Source organism: Cynocephalus volans, chromosome 5 (assembly GCF_027409185.1).
Source record: "Cynocephalus volans isolate mCynVol1 chromosome 5, mCynVol1.pri, whole genome shotgun sequence".
NCBI lineage: Eukaryota > Metazoa > Chordata > Mammalia > Dermoptera > Cynocephalidae > Cynocephalus > Cynocephalus volans.
Window position 1 is genome coordinate 48,016,819 of NC_084464.1, and position 22,974 is coordinate 48,039,792.

A 22,974-nucleotide genomic window follows, 5' to 3' on the forward strand; every position below is an offset into this window, starting at 1 on the left:
AGGGTTTGGATCCCCGTACTGGCCAGCTGCTCCCCCCTCAAAAGAACTGCTCTTGAATTGAAGTCCACTTGAGATTCATAAACCTAAAATGATGTGAAATCTTGAAGGTATGAGCTCTGCAATACTACGTGAGATGGTTGAGATTAAAATGGCTGTTAGAACCTCATGCAATATTTAAAATCAGACCACTGCAGTGATTTCAACCATCAATGGCATTTTATTTTGTAAGTTTCTATGTATTACACAGGTATCAACTTCCTTCCTCTAACCCCTCCCCCTCTTCCCAAAATTTAGAAAGATTAAAAAAAAACTTTATAAAAATCTCTTACTAATTTCTCTAAAGTCTTAGGTTAAAAAAACTTAAGTGGTGCTTCTCCTTTACGATAATACAGCTTTTAAAGCAGAATTCGGTATGTCCTTGTGCTCGCTGCAGATTTCTACTTACTCCTTCCTGGGGAAAAAAAGTGGTCAATGCTTCTGCTTCCTTTTAATAAATTCATTTCTCAATCATTACACATTATCATTCCCCACTTGACACCTTCTTAGAAACTTGATTGTTGGATGCATTTTTCATTTGGCAAAAATTCAATGTGGCTTTGCGTGGGATGTCTAAGTGTCAGAAACAGCGGTGTTGATGTTCTCTGGTTTTGAGAAGGAAAATTAGAGAGAGATGCATACATTCCCTGGAAGAACAAATGTAGGAGACTGAAATAGAGTGTGTATAGAGTTAAGAAGGCTGATAGACACCACTTGGTTTTGAATTCTGTTGACGTCACCCAACCTAGACTGCAGAATAGGCCAAAATATAAATCTCCCCAGGAAGAAGTTTGGTTAGGCACTGTGAAATGACAGTCTTCATTTTGTTCTAAGTGTATCAGAGCTGACACACACAAGAAGGAGCAGTATGGGTCATGTGCAGTGAACAGTAGCCTGTGAATAAACATGCATAAGCATTTCTGCAAATGCTGTCAACCTAGGCACTGGGGGAAGAGCAAAGAAGCATACTACTCAAATATACTTCCATCTCTAACTCACCCAAGACCCCAGGTTTCCCTATTAGCTCCATGATTTACAAGGCCAAAATGAAGTTTAGAGTTATGTTGACCTAGAATGAAGTTCTAGGTCACCTGGAAGCTGGTTCATTGGGACCATCTCAGAAGACCTGGGTGTGTCCAAGAGGGCAGCAAGTCTACCCAGAAGGGTATGCCTTAATGATCTTCACATCGTCTACCGGGCGGTCCTGGGAGTTTGTTTCCACCATTCCCACGCGGTTCACCATTCCTATACCCTGGCACACTCGGCCAAAAATGGTGTGTTTGCCATCGAGCCACTGGGTAGGGGCAAGGGTCATAAAGAACTGGCTTCCATTGGTGTCTGGCCCTGCATTGGCCATTGCGAGAATTCCAGCCCCTGGTGGAAAAAAGGAAGAGAAGAGAGAGCATGAATAACCCCCGCAGCTCCAGTGTAGAGTTGCTACCCTTCCTAGGGATGAAAAGAAGCCAGGACTTTGTTCTGTCCTTTGTCACTAAGTGCCCAGACCCAGACAACCTCCCCCTCAGGGCAGTCTCTCTGCTCTTCACAAAGGCCATCACTGCAATGCCCTGATGACCTCATCTTTCCTGTCCTCATCTGCTCCCTAGCCTCAACCGCTGATGATCCCTGCTATCTGCTGGACCATCTTCCTGACTCCCCTCAAAAAACCAAGCAAAGTCTCCTGTTTCTTTGGGGGAAGCTTTTGATACTCTAAAGTTTATGAAATTCAACAAGTACACTGAATCGCTCAGGACTCTGTGAGAGGTGCCACTTTCTCTAATCTGCCAGGGCTCTTTGTGGCGCCATGGCCGGGCAGCTATCTGGCACCATGCCAGGGTGTCAGGCATTCACCTTGAATCACAGCCAAAAGAGCAAGCTTTTAAAATCCACTCCCCCTTCGTACCCAGTCCAGCCAGATTACAAACTTACCAGTGAATTTCAAGTCTGGATGAAGTTCATCTTCAAACTGTTTGCCATAGATGGAAGCGCCACCTCGACCTGCCCAATTAATAGACGAGACATGAACGAGCCAGTCCCACATTCTACCTCACAGCAAAAGCAATGGCCCAGCGTCAAAGAATTTTTCAGAATACATCAAAGGAAAAGACAGTGAGTGCTCCTAGCCCCCTGCTAGGTATGTTGTAACTACAGAATCAAGCACCAACACAGCATATTCAAATCACTGGTTTCATTCAGGTAAGACATTTCTTTTCAAAATAACACTGAGTGTTTATTCCTGCTTATTAAAGTAATACATGTTCACTGTCAAAAATGTAGAAAACATAGAACATTATGAAAAGAACATTAAAGTCCCCTGTAATCTATAACAATCTATACACAATCACCATTCATAATCTGATGTGTTATCAGGTTTTTTTATTTTTAATATTTTTATGAGTATTTTAGATAGGAATTCTCCAAGCCCTAACCCTGTGCCCATCACAGACACTGCTAATCAATCAGCATTCTTCCTTGCTGAGCTCAGATTTACCTCTGAATCTTTACCAACTCAGAACTCCAGGCAGCCATTATTAATGGATCAGAGATGGCACAAGAATTGAAACCTATTTGCCACCCTTAACCTAGGTGATGGGAAACAAAATTCATTTAAGTCAAAGCTATCCAGCTTAAGGAGAAACAGGGACAGTGGGTAAGTGGCAATGTGGCAGAAAGGAATAACATTACAGCAGGCAGAGTCCACTGAGGGAGAGGTAGTATATCGCAAAGAGAAAACGAAGACACATGGGACTGGGAATGATTTGCTAGCAACATCACCACCAAATGTTATTTATATTAATATGGTGTGTTTGCCATTAAGCCACTGGGTAGGGGTGAGGGTCACAAAGAACTGGCTTCCATAAAAGCATGGTGCTGTGCTGGATACCCTAAGTTCAGGTAGGTTTTGTTCTTAGAGCAAAAGGGTATAAGTTAAATATGGCTTTCCCATAGGAAAACATGTCATAATAGGAATCAACTTTCCCAAACAATATTAATCAATTATATTGTCAACAATACACTTTGTTGAACTACATTAGTCTTTCCAAGTTGACCATCCAAGATGAAACCGCCTGGAACAAAGTGAACACTGAATTTATCAGCATAATTTGCTTAACTGACAGCTAGAAAACAGCCCAGACTAGGGAGCTCACCTCTGTCTACAGCCTGTTATAAAAGTAGCGTGTAAAGCACCATGTCTACCTCAAGGCCCCGGGCATGGCTAAGGTGTTTCCATGGTAAAATCTTTTGCTTTAATTTTTAGACTGCTCCACCACAGGGAGCCTGTCACAGCTTCCATTTCTGGAAGAAAACACTGCTCTCATGCAAAGAAGAATGGGGTGAATCCTAACAGACTAAGGGAAACCTCTCACCTGACTGAGGCTACCTATGCTTCTGGAAAATTAATGAAGTATACCAAACTATGTAAAAATTCATTTAAAAAGTTCCAACCTGCAGGCATACTTCCAAACAGCAATTATGTAACCAATATATTCCCTCTGACTTGATCCTTCCCTTTATTCTGCCTTTGGCAACCACCAGAGTTAAGTTAGAGTTCCTGCCTGGGGTTACTGGCAGGGCTTGGGCTGATGAGAGAAGAGGGAAAGGGCTGTGGGGCCAAACTGAGGCCAGGCATTGCGTGCAGGGCTTGAGTGAGCTAGCTGAGGACTCTGTTCGGTACTGTACTATCTGCAGGCTGAGCCTTGAAAGTGTGATCCCTACAAGCAAACGGCTGCCAGAACAAAGCCTCCAGGCCTTTGCCCTCTTGGAACTGAAAACCATCATAGAAACATCACCAAAACAAGAAGAGGATTAAGGGACAGGCCAGTCAAGAGTCACAGACGAAGCGGGTGGTTTTAAGCAATCAGAAGGAGATAAGAAGAGTATGGAGGCCCCTTTTCACTCACTAGGCATAGTTTGACCAACTGCAACTAGTTTGGACCTCTACAGCACCATCTACTCATAATATGTTATCTTTTCATAACCTATTTCAACTCAGTAGTGTTTGCAGCAAAATGTCAGAAAGACAAATAAGTCTAATCTAAACATTCCTTTCGGCATGTGGAATAGAGGCAAGGTGGTGAGGGACAGGGAGTGATTAAAGAGTTCTCTGGTGCAGAGCTTGCTACACAGATATCAATGATCAGCTGGAAAGCGAACAATTTAGAAGCTTTGCAGGCTGAGTCTGGTCTAGCAAAGACACTACGGAGACAGGCATAGACCTGTTTTCTAAGCTCTGTACTTCAAGGTTCTGTGCCTCTTCTGTCCTCTCTTTTAAACATTTATCCAATGTATGTATTTCAGATATACAAAATACAAAGAATAATATGACAAACTATGACCTGGCCACACATACCCGCCTCCCCCAAGAATAAAGTATAGCAAATCCAGCTAAGAGCCCATGTACACATGGTGCATCCCTCTCTACCCCTCACTCTCCCAAGAGCTAACGACTGCCTCAGATAATCACATTTTCCTCTCAGGTAACCAGCATTCTGACCAGGAGTTTGTCATTTCCATGACAAACATGGATATGTGACTCTGTGTCACATATCTTTTTTACTGCACATATACAAGGGTACTTCAAACAGTTCATGGAAAGATTCATATTATGTTTTAATTCTATTTTTTCCATGAACTGTTTGAAGTACCCTTGTACATATCCCTAAAAAAATAGTATTGCTGTTTTGCATGTCTTTAAGTTTATATAAATGATATTATATATCATTTATGTATGATACTCTATGTATTTTTCTGCAATTAGCTTTTTCGTTCGTTTGTGAGATTCATCCATTCTGTTCTGTGTAGTTTTCTGTAGTATTCATCCCACTGTATGATTATAACACTATGTCTTATCTTTTCTTGTGTTGATGGATTTTCTATTTATTTTTTGGCAGCTGGGCAGTATAGGGATTGAACCCCGGACCTTGTGGTTAACATGTTGATGGATACTGAGGATCTTTCCAATGTTTTTGCTATTGTCAACCACACTGTTAATAATCATCCTTATATTGTCGCCCAAACACAACTGCAAGAGCTCTCACATTTTCCTAAATGTGTTGTCAAAGAGGAAGAACTAACACACACCCTACCCACTGTGCTCTCTCTCTTACTGCTTGAGGTCCTTTTGTCAGACTTTTTAACATCTGTTAGTCTGAGAGGTGTGAGATCTCTTGTGGTGTTTTAATTTGTGTTGCCCTGAAGTTGGGCAAAATTTCACGTTTACTGGCTATTTAGCTTTCCTCCTCTGCAAAATACCACTTTTCTACTGAGTGGTTTAACATTTTAAATTATATATATAGATATATAAATAATGGATACGAATCCTTTGTCAGTTAATGTTTTGCAAATATCTTCTCCCGCTTGACTTTTTTCCCTTTTAATGGGATTTTCTTCCTTTGATAACCGGTGAGGGGATCTTAACCCTTGGCTTGGTGTTGTTAGCACCACGCTCAGCCAGTGAGTGAACCGGCCATCCCTATATAGGATCCGAACCTGTGGCCTTGGTGTTATCAGCACCACATTCTCCCAAGTGAGCCACAGGCTGGCCCTTAATGGGATTTTCTGATGCAGTTTTTGCAGCTGAAATTCCTTAATCTTTTTCTTTATGATCTGTGCTGTTTCTTAAAAACAAAAAAACCTTTTCTTATCCCCAAGACTCTTCTGATGTCTCTTGTTCCTTCTCTCAGTCACCGACTGAGGAACCCTCCCAAGATGAACTGGAGAGATGTCTAAGACATAAGACATGCAGAGTGGTCTCTCACACAAAGATGACCATACTTAGTGCTACTTGTCTCTACCCCTTCCATTGTAGAGGATTCATAAAGCAAATGTACTTCATAGGGCCTGGTTTTCCAAAGCCTTGTAGTTTCAAATACTGACCTTGCAAAGGACAGGAAAATTTCCCCAGGCTATTGAGTCTCTGTTGCAAGATCAGAATTGTAACACAGCAAGGTTGCTGGCTCAAAGACAGACAAGTTACTAACTGATATGTAAAGTTACTAAAAAGCTGCTGGAGGGAAAAGGAATGTTGGCTAAATCAAGCCTTTGATCAGTGGTTGCCTGGGAATGGAAGTGAGGAGCTGAAGGCTGGGATTTTGAAAGGACAAAGAAAGAGTTCCTCAAAGAATTAAATTATCATCTGATCCAGCAATTCCATGTCTGGGTATACTCATACACCCCAAAGAACTGAAAGCAGGGACTCAGATATTTGTACACCCATGTTCAGAGCAGCATAATTCACCGTAGCCAAAAGGTTGAAGAAGCCCATGTGTCCATCGACAAGTGAATGAATAAACAAAATGTGACATATACATACAATGGAATGTTATTCAGTCTTGCAAAGGGAATTTTAACACATGCTACAACATGAATAAATCTTGAGGACATTATGTTAAGTGAAATAAGCTAGTCACAAAAGGACAGATACTGTATGATTCCATGTATATAAGGAACCTAAACTAATCAAATTCATAGAAAGTAGAATGGTGTTTGCCAGGGACTGGGGGAGGGGGAATGAGGAGTTATTGTTTAATGGGTACAGATTCAGTTTTGGAAGATGAAAAAGTTTTCGAGATACATGGTGGAAGTGGTTGCAAAACAATGGGAATGTACTTAATGTCACTGAACTATAAACTTAAATGGTTAAGATGGTAAATTTTATGTTATGTAAATTTAATCATAATTTTTGAAAAGAACAAAAGGGAAACTTTTGGACGTAAGGAGTTTGTTCACTATGTTGATTATAGTGATGTTTCATGGGTGTATACAAACATCAAAACGTTAATTTGTACACTTTAAACACATAGTTTATTATATGTCAATTATACCTCAATAAAGCTGTTTAGAAAATTTAAAAAAAAAAAAATAAATAAAATAAATCAAGCCTTTGTTAGTGGATCACTTAATTGCCTAACAGAATGTCATCTGACTTGTTTTTACTGAATGTTACCAGCTTCTATTGTAAAAACTTTTTAAACTCTACTTAGCAAAACCCCACCTATGTCTCTTCCTGTAACTTCTTGGTCTGGAGAATAAATGCAGGAAGAGAACCCCAATTTGCGGTTAATTTCCCAAATGGATGAAATGCCTCGTGCTTGAGGAAGTCCTGGGATATTAACCCCTTTCTGGGGCTTCCCACTGCTCAAAAGAGATGGGCTTTGAGTGATCTTTGGTGGTTCTGTCACCCAGGGGGAAAGAGGTGACAAATCCGTGGGAGGCAAAGCAACATCCCATGCAACAGCTGATGGAACCATGGATTAATGTCCAGCCCCAAAGCAGCGACAGGTGAGTAATGACCATTAGGAGACCCATGTGAGAGAGGGCAATCAAAGCCTCTCTTTTGGCAAGAGTACCTCCAACAGGCACTGTAGGGCAGTTGTCCCTGAGCTTCCCAAACTCCTTCTTCATGGCCTGCCTCAATTTCAGAGCAAGGAAGGCAGGTAGCAACCAGTCTTTTTTGCAGCCAGGAATGCCAGATGACCCAGTTCTGACTTACTGATATAAACAGTCTGCTGAGTAGAGCTTCTGAGAAAGCTTTCCTGGTAAAAAAGAGAACAAACACACTCTTCTATCTTTCATTCATAGCTCCTTCCCCATCTTCCTTCTTTGAAAGCAGGGTAACAAGGAAAAACAACAACGAAAACAACGAAAAAAGAAAACAGGGTGATGTCAGGAGCAGCATCAACCATCTTGCAACAATAAGATGACAAGTTTGAGACCAAAGACCAACACACTAAGAACGGTGGAGTGGAAAGACACAGCAAACCTGGCTCCCTGACAACTCTGCTGGGCAGCTGAGTCGATGATAACTGTGTACTTCCAGATGTTTCCTTATGTGAGAAAAACAAAACAGCCATTATGGTTGAGTTTTCGATTACCGGTAGGCGAAAGCACTGCTAACTGAGACAATAACTTTGTTAGCAACAGAGTAGGAAGGGGGAACTGACTACTGGAGCTGTTGCTGGATCATCAAGGCAAATGCCAGATACCAGATCTACCATGGGAAACAATACCACAGTTCTCCAAGAGGCTTTACAGTTCTTAACATGGAGTCTTCTCTTCCTCACTTGCCTTTGGAGTCAGAGACATCTGGATTCCAGCTCTGACTCCACCACTTACTATCTGTTTAACTGTAAAGCAAGATACTAAATGTCTCTAAGCCTCAGTTTCCTCATCTACAAAACGGTAATAACAGTAGTATCTATGTCATAGGCTTGTTATAAGAATTAAGTGAGATAATGCATGGAAACCATATAACATATAACATGAAGTAAGCGCACAGTAGTATCAGTTATGATGAGGCACCTCCAACTGAGGTAACCTGGGCATTTTCCATGACAGGCAGCTGTAGGTCATGATTAACAGTGCTAGCTTGGGAGACAGTCTGCCTGGGTTTATTCTAGTTCCTCTGTCCTCAAACCTCCACCACTCCCTCGCTTCTCCATGCTTCTTACTGTACTAAGAAAAAGGAACTATTCACAAGAAAACTTTCACATGCTCTCACTACCAAATCCACTTCCCTCCGTACATCCCGGCTGACCTTCCTTCCTTCCTCTGTTATTAATACACTGTACGAATAAATTGTTCACATGACTATCCCACCACCACGTACCTAATCCCATTCACCTTTAAAGAACTTTGCAACTACAATTTCCCCCTCTCCTGTATCAATTCTTCTCTTTATAATGGGTCATTCCTATCAGCATTTAAACATGTTATTAATATTTCCTACCTTAAAACAAAACAACAAAAACTCTGTCTCCAAGTATCCCATTTCTCTGCATCCCTTCACAGAAAAACTCCTTAAAAAGGTGTTAACACCCATTGTCTCCACTTCCCCTCCTCCTATTCTCTCTTAAACACTCTCCATTCAGACTTCTACCTCACCATTCCACTGAAACTGCTCTTATGAAGGTCTCCAGCAAGCACCATGTTGTTAAATCCAGTGGTCAATCCTCAGGCCTCACCCTACTTGATTCACAGCAGCATTGACAGTTGATGTCACTCTTCTTGAAACACTGTCTTCACTAGGTCTCCACGACTCTGCATCGTCATGGTGTTCCTCCTACCATGGTGTTGTCATGGCAGCTCCTCCTTTTCCTCTGCTGGCCTCTTTTCCTCTTCCCCTTTCCTTTCACAGGTGTCAGGCCTGTATGAGTAGAGACTTCCCCTTCCAACTCTGGCTCCGTTGCCCCTTTATCTTTCCCCAATAAATTTCTCAAACCTCTAACTCTGCCTTGGTGTCTGCTTCCCAGAGGACCAGAATTAACACAGCCACTATCACCCTAGTCCAAACTACAACAATCTCTACTTTTGACAATAACAAAAGTCTCCCACGGGTCTCCCTGCTTCCAGCCTTGCCTCTGCCTTTCTCCACCGGTCTATTCTTCACATGGCAGCCAGGGGGATCCTTTTAAAACAAGTCTGATCATGGCAACCCCCTGCTTGAAATCCTCCATCAACATTTCATCACACAGAACAAAATCCACAGTCATCCCCACGGCTTACAGGACTCTCCATGATTAGATGCTCTGCTACTCTCCCTGCACTCACCTGCTCCAGCCACGCTGGCTACGTGGTTTCTTGCCAAACACACTCTGGCCTAGGGCCTCTGATTGCTGTTCTCTTTGGACTGTCCTTGTCCCCAAGTCTCTTGGCTCACTACTTCATTTATTCAGAGCTCTGCTTAAATGCTGCCTTGTCAAACAGGCCTTCCCCATCACACTATCCAAAACAGCAGTTCTTTCACCCTCTAGGCCAGTGGTTCTCAACCAGGGGTGATTTTGACCCCTGGGGACATTGGGCAATGTCTAGAGACAATTTTGATTGTCACAGCTGAGAGGTTCTATTGGCCTCTAGTGGGTAGAGGCCAGACATGCAGCTAAACATCCTACAATGCACAGGACAGCCCCCACAACAAAGAATTATCCAGCCCCAAATGCCAATAGTTGCCAAGGTTGAGAAACCCTGCTGTATCTCCTGACAGTACATATTTCATATCATTTGTCATGACCTGACAGTATATTATGCACTCATTTGTTCATTTTCTGTCTCTCCCACTAGAATGAGAGCACTATGAAGGCTTTCTTATTCACTGTTGCACCTCCAGTTCTCAGAACGCCCTGGCCTACAGAAAGACTCCAACAGACACTCGCTAAATGAATTAACAACCAAAATGAATAACCACACTTTTCTGAGCTCCTATTTCGTTTCAAGCCTGTGCTAACCATTTTACAAACATCAGCCCATTTACTACTCACAGCCCTAGGAAGTGTGTATAACCACACTCCCATTTATAGATAAAAAGGCTCAACACGGTTACATAACTTGTCTAGTGTAATATATGTTCACGTAAAGCCAGGACTCAAGCCCAAGTCTACCGGGCTCCACATCACTGTTCTTCACTCCCACACCACACTACCTTGCCGTATACCACAGTGGGATGAAATTTCCTCACGCATTTTTCTTATTCCAGACTCAAGAATCCCAAATGGTCCCCGAATCATGCCAGATCAAATCTGAACTCTTCTGTTAGTGGTGGTGGTGGTGAGGGGTCCTCCATTAACTGGCCCCATCTTACCCCCTCCATGTTATCTCCTACAACTCTGTGCACTCTGCCCAAACAGCTCCTTTACTGTCCCCTAAACATGCAGTTCAGAGATTCACAAATTTTATAGGGGGCTTAGAATGTCATATTATGCATTGTCCTAGGCATGGAGAGGTGGCTGTCCCCCTGGGTTATGCCACAGAACCAGTCCAGTGTGTAAGGTGGGTTCACATCCATCACTCCTGCCTCTGCTCTGTACTCACTCTTCTTAAATCCAAAATGCCCTTCCCTCTACTTCCCAAGAATTAAAATTCTACATTTCCTTCAAGACCCACTTCACAATACGCCCTCTTCCCATTCTAATCCCACTCCACTGTACTTTTTCCTTTATTATGAATTATTCCAACCTATATTATATACATAATCCAAATCATATCAATATACATTTGCATATTTATATTATTACTTTCTAGTTGTTTCTTATAATGAATAACTTGTTTCCTGGCAGGGCTGGGAGCTGCAAGGAAGAAAAGTGCCCTGGCTTCCAATGCTTAAGTACTCCTCACAGGCCTTAGAATAGCGCAGGATACGCAGCAGACTCTTAGCAAATATTCATCAAATGAATAAAATTAACAATGAGCTTGCTGTTCAACATGTTAAATTTCAGATGTTCCTGGGGCTACCAAGAAGAGAGATGAAATCAGAGTGAGGGTGCTGCATAGGCTAATCAGCATATAATTAATCACAGCAATCAGGGCAGCTGCTGAGAACTGTGAGGCCAAGTGCAGAGCAGCAAGAGCCAAAGGAAGAACTCGATAGGATGTCGTGTCTTATAGGGAGGAGGGGATGAGGGCAGTACAAACAGATTTTAAAAACATCCAGAAGGCTAAAGAAAGAAATAGCATAGAGTTATCATAACATGGGAAATTTGAAGGTAGAAAAATGGTTTAAAAAAATGAAAAGAAGCAGGAAGTCAAAGGGTATTTGAATTAAGAAAGCATCTGGCAAAGACATATCAAGGGAAGGCCACGGAAAGAGTTGTTCCAGAGTAATTAGACTGAGGGACAGTTGGGAATGGAACTGCACATCAACTTGCTGAAGAGCCCAGGACATCACATGCTGCCCACCTGAGATGTTTGGCAAAAAACATCGTTATCTAATCAGCTAGCAGACGTGAACTAGCAACCCACCACAACTCCTGTTTGCCTTCCACCACAGACCTGCTAGCAGGCTGCTCAATCATTCATTATACTTGAGGCTAGATGCAGCTATTTGAAAAATCTATTGAGTGATTCAACCTCATGAAAATTATATCATGGAAATGTGACATTATAAAGGATTGTGAACCTTCCTATAAGGAAGTTCTAGAATGAGCTACTCACATCTGAGTCACTTCCAATTCTTTCACACTAATCATGGACTCTCTCAATTCACTCGTGTTATGAATTAAAATTTATTTCATAACGACAATAAGAGGAAGAAGACCTGAACGAATTACATCAAAGTATTTGCAGAACATTTTCAGATAAAGAAAGTGGAATGAAGCAGGATTAGATTCGGCTTCACCCCAATACCCAATGAAGTGAACACAAAAAAATTAAAATTGAAAAAGCCAAAAATTCACCAGCATCAACCAAATAAGAAAAGAAAACAAGCTTTCTAAAAATTCCAAAAAGAATTGGTCAAGGAAAGAAGTAGAAGATTCTCCTGCCTGCAATCCCTGAAGGTAGTAGTCAGGAAAGGAGCGTCATGCTGAGAATTCTCACAAATACTCTACAATTTTTCTTTTCTTTTTCTTTTTTTTAATTTTAAGGGGTTTATTTGAGCTGACTGTGATTTACGAACTGGGCAGCACCAAACTACAAGCAATTTGGGCTCCCCTGAGGGGAAGGTAGGGAAAACTTTTGTAAGCTATTCTCTGAATATTTGATTGGTTAAAGTGGAAAGTCGCTAGTCAGAAGTTACTTAATTCTGATTTGTTTATTTACATAGGAGCCCAAGGCACTTGAGCTGTCTCAGCCTAACAGTCTCATAATTAATTTTTTAAAATTTATTTATTATTATTATTTTTTTACATTCAAAGATGTTGCAGAGCAGTGGGAGGGGGGAGGGGGATGGAGGTGGAGCTGGGGGGCAGGGCTGGCTCCTTCACTGGCCTGGTTGTGGAGGGGCTGGCGGGAAGCATGGCTAAGGCTATCCCAACCCCTGCTGGGGAGCCTGGGGACTTTCTGATGGTAGTGGTTCAGTTGTCACAGGGCTGAATGTGGACGTCACAGGGCGTGGCTGAGGCCCTTGGCACCTCCCCACTTCCTGGCTTGGGAGCCTGGGAGGTTTCCAGCAGTGTGGTCATCACTGACAAATACCCTCCAATTTTGAGAAACCAACAGAGGGAGGGGGTGAGCAGCCCTGAAAAATTTAGGGAGAAGCCCTTGAGAGCAGAAGCCCACACACACCACAGGGGCTCAGGAGTGCAGGCAGACAACCAGGGCTCGACACCTTTGGAGGCATTGGGCCATACGTGGGGAACTACTCAGAAATGAGGGTGGAAGTGTATAGGGACACCACTGGCTGGTAGAGGGGGCCCTGGGACAGGGCTTGAATGGTGTCTAGGAAGACAGAACAGAAGCTAGCCCTCACACAAGGGGCTCCAGTTGAGCTCCAGTTTTCTCTCACACCTCCCCAAGGCTAAAAGAAAACAGAGAGAAAGGAACCTAGCACTGGGAGTGGGACAGCAACTGATTCCACACAGGTGGGGAGAATGACAAGGAGAATCCACTTACACCATATCTGAGCAAATAAAAGGTAGGGACTACATAGGTGCTGACATCAAGCATGGATAAGATGAAAAGAAATGGCACAGAAACTACATCCCACAACAAATGGAAGGACAGAAAGAGAGGGGGAAGGAAGGAAAAATACCTCAGGAACTCAGTCTGGGAGAAAACAAAGCCCAAGAAGTGGCTTTTCCAATGCTGTCTCAATCTACAGATTATTCAACAGAAATAAGAATCTAAGGCGGGTTGGTTAGCTCAGCTGGTTAGAGCATGGTGCTGATAACACACCAAGGTTAAAGGTTTAAATCCCTGTATCAGCCAGCCACCAATAAAAAACAGAAAGAAGACTCTAATAAAACAAAACTCAAAGACAACATAACAAATCACAGAATAAGGTGAAAGGGTTGCAGAGTGAAGAAAACAAACTGAGACCCAAATGACACCAATAAAGAGCTAATAAATAAATTAGAACAGTAAAGAACAGAATAGACATGACTGAAAATTGAATAATGCACAGAGTAAAGGTCTGAGATTATTTCAGTGAATGCAGGGAAATAAGGGAAAAAAAATCATCTCAAACAATCAAAAGAAATGTGATAGATATCAAAGGCAAAGGTGATAAAACAAAGAATGACTAGTTTGCTGAAATAGAAAATCCAGTAAGTATAACAGAGAAAATATTCAGAAATGGAAATCAGAAAGTTTTCCCCGAACTGAAGGAAGGGGTAAACCTGGCCTTAGCATTCTCTAAAACCATGTTAAAACCAGGAGGTGATAAATCAGAATGTGTAAAAAGATCTGAGGGAATGAATATGGCCCAAGAACAGTATACCCAATCATGGTCTTTTTCAAGTATAAAGGCAATGGACAGAAATTCTTAAACACAGTAGGGAAAGTGAAGGTAAATGGTCAGGATCCCTCGGCTGTTTGGAATCCTGCTGAGTTTGATGTAAATAACTACGCACGTGTGCCCAGGTATTCCTTGGTTATTGTCTGTAATTGTGCACGTGCGCTCAGGTGTTCTTTAGTTGTCTGACATGCACCCAGGTGTTCCTGGGTTATCTGACTTAAGTATAATGGACAAATGGCTCTGATCCACAGTGTCCCCTGCCCCCAGGGTGCCCCCTACTTGGGGAACGAGGGGGCCACTACTGCAGCTGGAGGCTGTTGCTGCCAGGGCCCCCAGAATGCCACTGCTACTGCTGCTGGAGGCTGCTGTAAGCTGCTGCTGCTGCTGAAGAAGCTGAGGACCGAGCTCACATTGAAATGAACCTGTCAACTCTGCCAACAGCTTCCAGGATTACCTAGCTCGCGACCTGCATGTGAGGGGTCTGTGACCCAGCCTGGCACGTGAGGGGTCCGTGACACAGTCTGTACAACAGGATTGAAGGGTGTGAGCCCAAGCCCAACAAACATGAATGAATTAAAAAATATAACACCCTCCAGCCTCTGCCATAAAAACCACTGGACAAGAAATCTGCCCTCTAGTACTTGTGAAGATAAAAGCAGAGTGGTGAGCACTAAATCCACTGAAATGTAGAACCCACACTGTAGCTGAAGGAATTATGGGTGAAACAGAAAATAATAAAACTAACAACAAAAAGTAGGAGGGGGGATGAGAATGGGCAGAAATTTAAGTACTAATTTCCTCATCTTTCACAGCAGGAAGTCAAATTTTGTAAGTATATACAAAATTAAATGTAATACCGTTTGTTTTAAAAATAGCAGGCATAACATATCCCCTTCTGAAATTACTTCCACCTAGCTATTTAGTTATCCATCCAGCCATCCTTTAAACAACAAATCTGAAAAGAAAGATGTCTAGAGTGATGGTCACCATCACCAAAGGTTAACATTGCTCATTTCTGAGAGGTGGGATAGTGTGAGATTAGATAATGGTGGTTAGAAATCTTTAGGAACTATGCTTATGAGTGATTCCCCCCCCCTTTTTTTTACTTTTCTGTATATTCTGCATTTTGAAATGTGTCCATATACATTGAAAAAATTGGATGCTCTGTCCATAAAGGATAATGACAAAGAGTAAACCTGAAAAAAGACTGCCACAGAGAGAACCAAGCTTGTTTAAAGGCAAAAGAGCAGGAATCAGCAGAGAAAAAGCAGACTGAGATGCAAGAACCTTTGATCGAGTAAGCGTTCCACCAGTTTCACTAGCAAATCCCATCTAAATGTCAATAATTCCCAAATTAATACTTCATGTGAAACCTTTTCTTGACTTCCATTTATATCCAACTACTTATTCAACATGTCTACTTGAAAATCTTTAAGTGTTTCAAATGTTATGCCCAACACCAAATTCATGATCTTCCCCCTCCAAACCTCCTCCTCTCCCATCAGCATTCCCCATTTCAGTAAATTCAGGCCAGAAACCTTGAAGTCATCCTTGACCATCTCTTTCTCTAATACCACCCATCCTATCTGTCAGCAAATCCCATTGGCTCTCTATCAAAATGTAACCTGAATCCAGTCACCTCTTATCTTTTCTATTATCGGCCTGGCCCAACCACATTTCTCAACTGGATGACTACAGCAGACTGCTAAGTGGTCTCCAGCTCCCATTCTTGCCCCTACATCTATTCTCCAAATAGCAGCTAGAGTGATCTTTTTAAAGCATAGGTCAGATCACATCACTCTTTTGCTTAAAACTCTCCAATGGCTCCTATCTGACTCAGAATAAAACCCAAAGTCTCTACCATACCCTACTAAGTACTACATGATCTCCAACACAGGCTCCTGCCTCAGTGCCTCTGTGCCATCTAGAATGCTGTCCCACCAGTCACAAGGTTTATTCTCTTCATTCAGACCTCTGCTCCAATAACATGTGTTCAGAGATAACTTCCCTAACTTTCATCTAAAATTGCATCCCCACACCCTTTTCCTGCTTTAGTGAGAGCAGTTGCTTACAGTTATATCCCTACAGCTTAGAAAAGTATCCAACACAAAGCAGATGCTCAGTATTTGTTAAATGAATAAATCAGTGAAAGAACTCAGTATTTTATTTTTCTCAAAACATTGCAGATGATATTTTTCTTTACTTCTGATTGATGAGACTACTCTATGCATCACTACAATTTAGGCAAATATTATTTACTCTTAGTGAGTTATACATGGAAGTTATGAGTAACTCTACCAAGCCCAGGAGTCAAGGTTGGTTTCTAGTCAATTTTGCACGTGTGTCTGGGGAAGACAGGAGCTGTCACCAGAATCAACCAATGCCTGGTAAGTGGAAAAGAGCTCTGCTGGCTGGTTAGCTCAGTTGATTAAACTGCAGACTTGTAAACACCAGGGTCATGGGTTTAGATCCCTGTACCAATCAGCCACCAAAAAAGTGAGCTCTGGCTGCCTTATCACCCAGTTATGACAGAGTAAGATTTCAAAAACCAATGTTGGCTTAACTGTACCTGTCCCTGTTGGGTCACCGCCCTGGATCATGAAATCTTTGATGATTCTATGGAATTTGGTGCCATTGTAGTAACCACGACGAGCCAGCTCAGCAAAGTTCTTACAGGTCTTTGGAGCATGCTTCCAGTACAGCTCCAACACAATGATTCCCATGCTGCAGGGGAAGAGGACAGCACAGCTCCAGTCAAGAACAAGATCATGGCAGACAGGAGTATTATGGGAACGCTCCAGGACTCTTGATTTTCAAGCTTACAACTAACGAAATTGTGACAACCACTGGATTTCATCTTCAGCAAAGGAAAACAACACAATGCAAGTAATATAAACAGATTATCTCTTTTGAGTAAAACACACAGGGGATTCTGGTATTTCTTTTAAGCTAAATAACAACTGTGGACAACTCAGAATTCTAATACCTTATATATAAAAATAAATCACTGATCATCTGAAACCAATATAAACAACCACTAAATTATGGGAAAAAAATTCTTACACTTAATTTGTATATTAAAAAACAAAAAGACATTAAAACATCAGGAGTTCATATTTATTTACACATACGTAAGTTTCTGGCAAAGGGGTAGGGACCGGGTAGAGGGGAGACAGGAAGATGTCCAATGAATACCTTTTTTAAGCTTTTGTATTTTTGATCCTTGTAAATATATTACCTATTCAAAAAAAAATTAATATTAAAAAAGGTACAGTTTATGTGTTAGGGAGGAAGTACAAAAAGGCAAAACCTGATTACTTCAAACCTTTGCACCTACCCAATATGATGAATGCTTTCTTCTCCTCATACCACTAAAGGATAAGGAAGAAGCATGAAACAGGACAGGTGCCTTCCCCTCTATTCTACTACCCACCTGGACTTTAAGCTCAATGAATGTGAAAACTGAGTCGACTCTGTATAACCTTGTGAGCCGTAGGCTAATGTCTGCATCCTGCTCACAGCGCCAATTGTCTAGCTCTTATCCTGTTCATGACAATTGTAAAGCTAGGCGACCACGCTAGTTGTCGGGCTCTTTTACCTGCCGGTAATCCTGTACTGACTGGGCCAATTGTTGCACTAGGGCTGGGTCTGGAGCCCACAGACCCCTCAAGCCCGTTCACAGACTGGGCCACAAACCCTTCACAAGCCGGGCTGGGTCCCCAGAGCCCTCACACGCCAGGCTGGGTCACCAGACCCCTTCACGCAGGTCTATGAGCTAGGTAACAGGCCAAAAGGTCCTTGGAGCCATAGGTTGGAAAGCATGGCTGCACCGGGCAGGCTACTTCACTAAAACTCCTCTCTCTGAAGAACACAAGAATAGCAATAAAACTAAAAAGATACATTGGCGCACATGCGCACTAACTCCACACACACACACACACACACACACACACACACACACACACACACACACACACACACACACACACACACACACACACACACACACACACACACACACACACACACACACACACACACACACACACACACACATAATTTGCTTACAAAGGATGCTGAACCACACCCAACTGGATCTGAGGTGAGGGCCCTGACCAAACCATTCCATCTTCCCAACAAACCTGGATATTCAGTGCCTAGCCCAGTGCCTTGCACAGTATGAACAAACACTCTATAACTACATGTGGAATGTGCTAGAAAATAGCTTTCTAACAGCCTTTCTGCCTGCAATTCATCCTTACACTGCTACCATTCAATACAGATTAACAGTTAGTTACTCTGGGCAAGGTGCTATTCTAGGTGCTTTTTCCCTCATGGAGCTTACATTCTGGTGTATATTTTTAAAATACAGGAAATAACTTCTTGGAATGACAATCAGGAAGTACTTACACAAGTATGAAATGTGCATACCTCATCAATTTCAACTTCTACGTATCTATTCTCTAGGGAATTTTTAAAAAGTGCCAAAGGATACAAGGTGCAAGGATGTTCATTCCAGTATTTTTCACAGCAAAAAAGTAATTTACATGTCCTTGAAAGAGGAAATGACTAAAATTTGAACCATCCATACATACTATGAGCAATACCTACGACAAGTCTTCAAAAAGTTCACGGAAGATTAGTACAGGAAAAAACTATGCATGGATTGCAAACATTTTTTTGCATCAAAATAAACTCTCAGTAACTTGTTACAACTTGTCTGAACAGGGTCTAGTTTGAGGCACTAAGAAGGTTAACACATCAGTTTGAAAAGAGCCCCTATCAGAGCAACATGAATTCTGATAAAACTGAAGCAAGAACAAACATCAAATTGCTGGTGAAGCTTGGGTGGAAGAATGGTGAAATCACTGATGCTTTATGAAAAGTTTGTGGGGACAATGCCCCAAAGAAATCAGCAGTTTACACATGGATAACTTGTTTTAAGAAGGGACGAGATGATGTTGGAGATGAAGCCTGCAGCAGCAGATCATCCATATCAATTTGCAAGGAAAAAATTACTCCTGTTTGTGCCCTAATTGAAGAGGATGGACGGTTAACAGCAGAAACAATAGCCAACACTATAGACTCCTCAATTGGTTCAGCTTACACATTCCTGACTAAAAAATTAAAGTTGAACAAAATTTCTGCTCAAAGGGTGCCAAGACTGTTGCACCCAGATCAGCTGCAGACAAAAGCAGAACTTTCCATGGAAATTTTAAACAAGTGAAGTTAAGATCCTGAAGCATTTCTCCAAATAACTGTAACAGGAGATGAAACATGGCTTTACCAGTACGATCCTGAAGACAAAGCACAATCGAGGCAGTGGCTACTGATGACTTGCAGCTGACTCAGCTACACTAGCAGTTCTCAAAACAATATCAATTGCCTTGAAGGGGGCCTCATGACTTGGGTGAGACATTGTTCTTAAAGAGTTCATGTAAGTTCTTACAATTGTTGATGTACCAATGAATGTATAGTATGCTAATTCTGAGTAAACAGCAAAGTTATCTTTAAGATTAGCTGAAGCATCATCCTGCACATAGACACATTTTGCTTAATGTGCTGTAATCTGTAACTAATGGTTGTAATTCTGTATTTTACCCACCAATGAATATGGGACAACTCTGGTGTGGGGAGTCCCCCTCCCTTTTCGAAATTTTCCCATAAAATCTTTCAGCTTGTAATAGACTTTGGAGCACTTCTCAACTTTGTTGGTTTGTGTTTCCCAGGTCAATCCTTACATTTGGTTCTCAATAAACCTTCATGAAATTATTTCTGCCTCAGCCTTAATTTTGGCCCACACTACCAAGTAGAAGTCGCCGAATCAAAGCAAAAGCAAACGAGTCAGAGGTCATGGCAGTAGAGTTGGGAAAATATAAAAAAATGATCAGGGCCCCACAGATGTTCAGAATCTTGCCCAACATCTGATGTAAATATGCACGTGTGCCCAGGTGTTCCTTGTTATTGTCTAATGTGATTGCGCATGTGAACCCAAGTGTTTTGGGTTATGGACTTAAGTATAAAGGACTAACGGCTCTGCTAGATGGCCATCTTGAGACATTCCGGGAAGCCATTAGGGTGGCTGCTCCTAGCTCTGAATAAAGCCTATCAATTTTTCACCTATGGCTCCCAGGACCTTTTCCTATTACCTAGCTCGTAGACCTGCATGTGGAGGGTTTTATGACCCAGTCTGGACAACGGGCTCAAGGGGTCTGTGAGCCCTAGCTTTACAAGTAGTGTTTTGGGATGTTGAGGCATTTTCCTGGTTACTTTCTGGAGGGCCAAAGAACGATAACATCTGTTTATTGTGACAGTGTTTTGAGAAAGTTAACCAAAGCTTTAACAGAAAAACACCCAGCAAAGCTTCACCAGAGAGTTCAACTCCACCAGGACAACGTTCCTGCTCATTCCTCTCATCAAACAAGGGCAATTTCGTGAGAGTTTTGATGGCAAATCATTAGGCGTCCACTTTACAGTCCTGATTTGGCTTCTTCTGACTTTTTGTTTCTTAGCCTTAAATCTTCAAAGGGCACCCATTTTTCAGTTAATAATGTAAAAAAGACTGCATTGGCATGGTTAAATTCTCAGGACCCTCAGTTCTTTAGGGATGGATTAAATGGCTGGTATTATTGCTTACAAGTGTCTTGAACTTGACAGAACTTATGTTGAGAAAAAGTTTGTATCTTTCAGTTTTATCTTTTAATTCCATTTTTCCATGAACTTTTTGAAGTTCTCTCACATTAGTGAACGAAAAGTAAATTACAGAAAAAAACAAATACAGTATGATCATATGATCCTATTTTTGTTAAATATAAAACAAAGATGTTTATATGTACATAGAAAAGAAATGGATGGTCAGCCAACAAACTATTGATAGTGTTTTCAGGAAAGGGGTGGCTCTTACTTTTTTACTCTATACACCTCTACATTGCTTGGATCTAAATTTCAATTTATTTTGTAGCTTAAAAATATACTAACAGGGGAGTCCAGAAATTACAGGTTGAGTCCTGAAGTAGAATTTTGCCATACAAGAAGGTGGGGAAGAAGATGGCCAAGGAGCAAGGAGAACATGAGCAAATATAGAGGGGACCAAGAGAACGCTGTGCTCTGGTTGAAAGCAGCATGGGCAGAACAGAAAGACAGGTAGAGAGACCTTGGCTGGCCCCTGGCTGCTGCTGAAGGGCAAGTAGGCAATGGCCAGATGAAAAAAATCACCTTTAATGCCACACCAAGAAGTTTTAACTTTATACTGTTACAGCAGCAAAAAGTTATTTAAGGTTTTTGAGCAGGATCCCTTGTCCTATCTTGGAAAGCTCACTTTGAACTTTTTTTTTTTTTTTTTTAAAGATGACCGGTAAGGGGATCTTAACCCTTGACTTGGTGTTGTCAGCACCACGCTCAGCCAGTGAGCGAACCGGCCATCCGTATATGGGATCCGAACCCGGGGCCTTGGCGCTATCAGCACCGCACTCTACCGAGTGAGCCACAGGCCGGCCCTCACTTTGAACTTTTTCCAAGAAATAATGGAATGAAGCTAAAGAACCTAGCATGTGAGGCCAGCAAACTTTGGTCAAGCCATTTAATTTGTAAATTTTGGCATTTCTCCTGCTAAAATTGTAGAGGAGGAGGTAAAATAATACCTTCACGATTTGAGTTGCCGGGAGGATTAAACTAAATGTGGTGGCATACATACATCAGGGTATGTCATTAGCAAATTGGTTATCATTATCATATCATTCTTTGATAATTGGGAAAATGTGCTTCTTCCTGTATTTTTATGTAATTAGCTTACACAACAGTACTACTTATATAATATTTACATATCTGCCTCCCTCACTATACCGTAAGATCCTAAAGGCAGGACTGTGTGTTTTATCCACCTCTGTATCCTTAGATTCCAGATCCTACGTGCCTGGCTTGTAGACTCAATAAGTGCTCATTGAATGAATGAATGAATGAATGAATGAATGAGTGAAGGAACGAACGTGGTGGAGGGAGGAGGACAACAGGCAGCAATCGCTGCGGTCTCAGCGAGAATCGGTGCGGAGCTTGGACGCGGGCGGTGGCGGTCCCCTCCAGCCCTCAGGGGGCCCTCACGACCGCCTCTCCACGTCCCTCCGGGCTTCCGGAGGACCGCGCCGGGATCCGAGTCCTGCGGCGAGGCTCCGCGTCGCCTCAGCCAGCCCAGCCCCAGAGGTCCGACCCCCCTCACCTGGTCTCCAGGTAAACGTTGGGCGGCTGCCAAGAGTCTGGGGGAATCGCCGCCATAGTGAGGCCTGAGGAATAGTTCCCTAGCTACGGCTACTTCCGGCGTCGATTCGCTAGGGATCCGCCACTGCTGCGCACACTTCCGGTCCCCGCCGTTCAACCCTTTGGATGCCAGAATTTGGGGGCTTGGACAAGGAAGAAGGTGTACTCTTCTCCCAAGACCGGGAAACTGGGTTGCGAGGCGAGGAGAGGCTGGGCTTAAGAACAGAGAATACTGCAAGCCCTGTTACAGGTGGTCTCCAAGTGGCGATACCGCGCCACTCTCCAGGCAATCTGATTGGCTCGTTTAGATATGGAAGGCGGAACAACCAGCAAATCTGCACTCTGATTGGAGTTATTTCCTAACATTCAATTCGAAGAATTTCTTAGTCCTACAATTGGTCAGGAACAGGAAGAGGAAGAAAAGGAAAAGGAATAAAGAGGTGACAGTAACGAGTTTTTCTAAGGCGCTGTGTACGGTTTACACAGCGCTTGCACTTTCCAGAAAGCAATCCTGTAAAATAGGT

At 42.3% G+C, this 22,974-nt stretch overlaps 1 protein-coding gene across 1 annotated transcript; it reads right to left on the bottom strand.

The window, feature by feature from the left end:
* Window positions 1-370: 370 nt before the first annotated feature.
* Window positions 371-22,653, bottom strand: PPIL1 (peptidylprolyl isomerase like 1). The gene is made up of 4 exons (XM_063097958.1): window positions 22,413-22,653; window positions 16,770-16,924; window positions 1,963-2,031; window positions 371-1,410 (listed from the first exon to the last, which is right to left on the bottom strand). Exons 1-4 carry the CDS (start codon window positions 22,466-22,468, stop codon window positions 1,190-1,192), a joined length of 501 nt encoding a protein of 166 aa, XP_062954028.1. The 5' UTR covers window positions 22,469-22,653; the 3' UTR covers window positions 371-1,189.
* Window positions 22,654-22,974: the final 321 nt, after the last annotated feature.

Coding starts and splice junctions, on each gene's coding strand:
- PPIL1 (XM_063097958.1), bottom strand. CDS start 22,468: ATGGCGGCGATTCCCCCAGACTCTTGGCAGCCGCCCAACGTTTACCTG. Junction 16,925..22,412: donor AACGTTTACCTGGAGACCAG/GTGAGGGGGGTC, acceptor CTTCCCCTGCAG/CATGGGAATCATTGTGTTGG. Junction 1,411..1,962: donor TCCAGACTTGAAATTCACTG/GTAAGTTTGTAA, acceptor TTTTTCCACCAG/GGGCTGGAATTCTCGCAATG.